This window comes from Camponotus floridanus, unplaced genomic scaffold (genome assembly GCF_003227725.1).
Source record: "Camponotus floridanus strain SB8 unplaced genomic scaffold, Cflo_v7.5 scaffold108, whole genome shotgun sequence".
NCBI lineage: Eukaryota > Metazoa > Arthropoda > Insecta > Hymenoptera > Formicidae > Camponotus > Camponotus floridanus.
In genome coordinates, this window is record NW_020229224.1 from 474,082 (window position 1) to 477,154 (window position 3,073).

The 3,073-nt window shown below is 30.2% G+C and overlaps 1 protein-coding gene across 13 annotated transcripts; it reads left to right on the top strand.

The window, feature by feature from the left end:
• The first annotated feature begins 1,039 nt into the window (after positions 1-1,039).
• Positions 1,040-2,162, top strand: LOC105251734. Of its 13 annotated transcripts, none has more exons than XR_003123379.1 (4): positions 1,170-1,299; positions 1,557-1,656; positions 1,843-1,911; positions 2,009-2,162. XR_003123379.1 is itself a non-coding variant. In XM_025412497.1 (4 exons), exons 1-4 carry the CDS (start codon positions 1,220-1,222, stop codon positions 2,126-2,128), a joined length of 324 nt encoding a protein of 107 aa, XP_025268282.1. In that variant the 5' UTR covers positions 1,174-1,219; the 3' UTR covers positions 2,129-2,162. The 13 variants fall into 13 exon arrangements, 2 of the variants coding, with proteins under 2 accessions (XP_025268283.1, XP_025268282.1); XR_003123370.1 differs by having other exon boundaries at positions 1,171-1,299; positions 1,786-1,911; XR_003123374.1 differs by having other exon boundaries at positions 1,171-1,299; positions 1,809-1,911.
• Positions 2,163-3,073: the final 911 nt, after the last annotated feature.

Below are 3,073 nucleotides of genomic sequence, written 5' to 3' on the forward strand. Positions count from 1 at the left end.
GAGGTACAGGTACTCTGGAAAAAATGTATCGACTTACAGATACAGATACTCTGCAAAAAATGTACCGAGGTAGAGATATTTCATATTATGAAATACCTCTGCCTCGGTACATTTTTTCCAGAGTACCTGTACCTGTACCTGTACCTGTACCTCAGTGCTGAAAATAAAATACCTTGCACAACACTGTATATGTGTGTGTGTATATATATATATAAAAGAATCTAAAAAGAAAACAATACATGTTATATAAATATATATATATATATATATATATATATATGTATATATATAACATGTATTGTTTTCTTTTTAGATTATTTTCTTTTTTTTTGTTAGAGTATTCTTTAAATTAAAGTCCTGTAAATAAAACATTTAATAAACGACATGATTGAATTTGCAGATTGGAAAAGGATTTAAGAAAAGAAGAAAGAAGAAAGGATAAGGACAGAGAAAGTGAGATGAGTATAGAAGAAGCAAGTGACGAAGAAAATGAAAGAAAAGAGAAGGAAAAGAAGAAGAAAAGAGGAGGAACTGCATTAAAGGAGAGAAATAAAAAGTATGTATTTTTAAATATATATAAAAAGTTTTAAATTATTTCTATTTTGTACATTTAATTTAATTGTTTAATTGCTTTTCTGTGTTCATTAGTTATTATTCAACAAGAGCGAAGAGAGGAGGATGGAGAGGAGGATGGAGAGGAAACTGGACAAGAGACGATGCAGGAGACTGGAGAGGAGAATGGAGAGGTGGAAGATGGAGAGGAGGAAGAGGAGGATGGAGAGAAGGAAGAGGAGGATGGAGAGGAGGAAGAGGAGGATGGAGAGGACGAGAATCTGGCTCTGGGCCAGTTTTCATTTTTAATTATAATTGAAAACTATAAAAAAATAATATAATATAAAAAAATAAAAAAAAATATATATAATAATAAATAATATATATGTAAAATAATAATATTAATAAAATAATATATAACAGAAGTTTTGAATATTAATTTTTTTTATTATAATAAATAATATCTTTCCTCTCTTTCCTATATTCTTCCCTATTCCTATTTCTTTTGCTTGCCATTTTTCAAGGGTCATTATGTCTACATCTAAATATTTCTACATTACCTACCTACATTACCTATGGTATCGACATATTACCCACGTTACCTACATGTCAAAATTCTCATGCAGCGCCTCACTGTTATAAATCGGTGAACTATAAGGCGTGAAAAATGGCCTCGTAAGCGAGAAATGACAGCCCAATTTACGTTGCGTCCCATTTCATAATTATTTGCTTTGTGCTAGTGTTGTGGTGTGCAATGTATTAAGAAAACTTGTAAAAATGGACGGATACTAAGCTGTATAAGGAACAAACTTTAGAAAGTAACATTTTCCTCTCCTTTCGACAGCTGTCAAATCGCGTGTTTTTTCGCATTTTCAAGGCTTCATTTTGGACTCAATTTACGGCTATTTATAAAGTGTCAAAGGAAAGGATTAGTATCCGTCCATTTTTACAGGTGTGCTGAAGAGATTGGTAGTCTTATTTCATTCAAATATGTTTTTATTTAGATGTCAGTCGCAATATAAATCTGGGTGTCCTTTCTCGCTTATGACGTCACGATTTCAAGATGGCCGCGGTGACTACTCCGGAGCCTTAACACTTACGACGGTATTTATATTTATATAATTGTTATGAATATATGTTTGTTATAATATTATTTTATATAATTAAGGAGTAATTTTAGTTGAAAACATTTAGTTGTTTGAAATATTATCATAAATATTTTTATATTTTAAGAAAATTTAAATCGGTTACTATAGAATAAATTTTAAAATTACCTTACCGGCAAGCAAGCACATGTCAACAAAAATAAATACGCGGAAATCAAGCAGTTGGATACTGCCAGATTAGCAGATGTGGAAGGTACTTAAAGACTATTGCATTTATAACATTTGACACGCGTATAAGTGAATTTCAGTCATACAAATTCATATAAGAGTATATAAAATTTGTTTTTCAGAGTATGTCTACCAGAAATTCGGGAGGTCGGCGGATCATACTAAACTGTTTCGCATCGCTGTACGAAACAAATGTAACAATGCCAAAAAACAAACATCTGTTTCATCGTCAAGATAAATGAGACTATCAGTATTAAAACATTTTTTTATTTCATGTATAAGTTTTACATATATATATATATATATATATATATATATATACTCGTATATATATACACAAACAAATGTATATGTCTTAATTTACATTTAAAATTACATTAAAAATTTATCTCGCTCTCTATATAGCTCTCTGTTTATATATCACGTGATGGATCATAGGTAAAATATTACAGACTGTGTAACTACTACTGTAATATTGCTATATATATAACACACTCTATAATATTTGATCTGTGAGGCCGGCGTCTCATGTGCGGAAATTTACAACGGAATCAGCTTTACTTTTCATTAATTTTTGTAATTTAATTAAAATTAATAAATGTGTTAAGAAAATAAAACAAAAAACGATAGAATTTTTTTCAAAATTTTATAAGATTGATTGAGCTCAATCAATCTTAACACTCACACACACACACACACACACACACACACACACACACACACACACACACACACACAACATCAAAATGTTTATAAAATTCTGAAAAAATTTCTATCGTTTTATTTAATCTTTTTAACACGTTTATCAATGTTAATTAAATTATAAAAATTAATGGGAAGTAAAGCTGATTCCGTTGTAAATTTCCGCACATGGGGGATGCCAGCCTGATCTGTGTAATCCCTGTAATATTTCCTCTGTAATATTTTCCTGTAATCCATAAACTGTAGTGCGAAAAAATCACATAAATTTACTGTAATATTTGTATAGTTATTGTAATATTTGTGTGTGGTTATTATAATATTTTTTTGTAGTTATTGTAGTGTTTGGATTACATAGATTACAATTCTCCGCCCGTCGGTCTTTTTCGTAAGGGGTATGTTAAGAATATATCTGAGCGTTTTCGGCATTGGGTCAGAGATCTAGATGTCAAAATTTCTTACACTGGAATAAATAATTTGCACCGTTT

Coding starts and splice junctions, on each gene's coding strand:
- LOC105251734 (XM_025412497.1), top strand. Junction 1,657..1,838: donor GAGCCTTAACACTTACGACG/GTATTTATATTT, acceptor CTTACCGGCAAG/CAAGCACATGTCAACAAAAA. Junction 1,912..1,985: donor CAGATTAGCAGATGTGGAAG/GTACTTAAAGAC, acceptor AATTCATATAAG/AGTATATAAAATTTGTTTTT.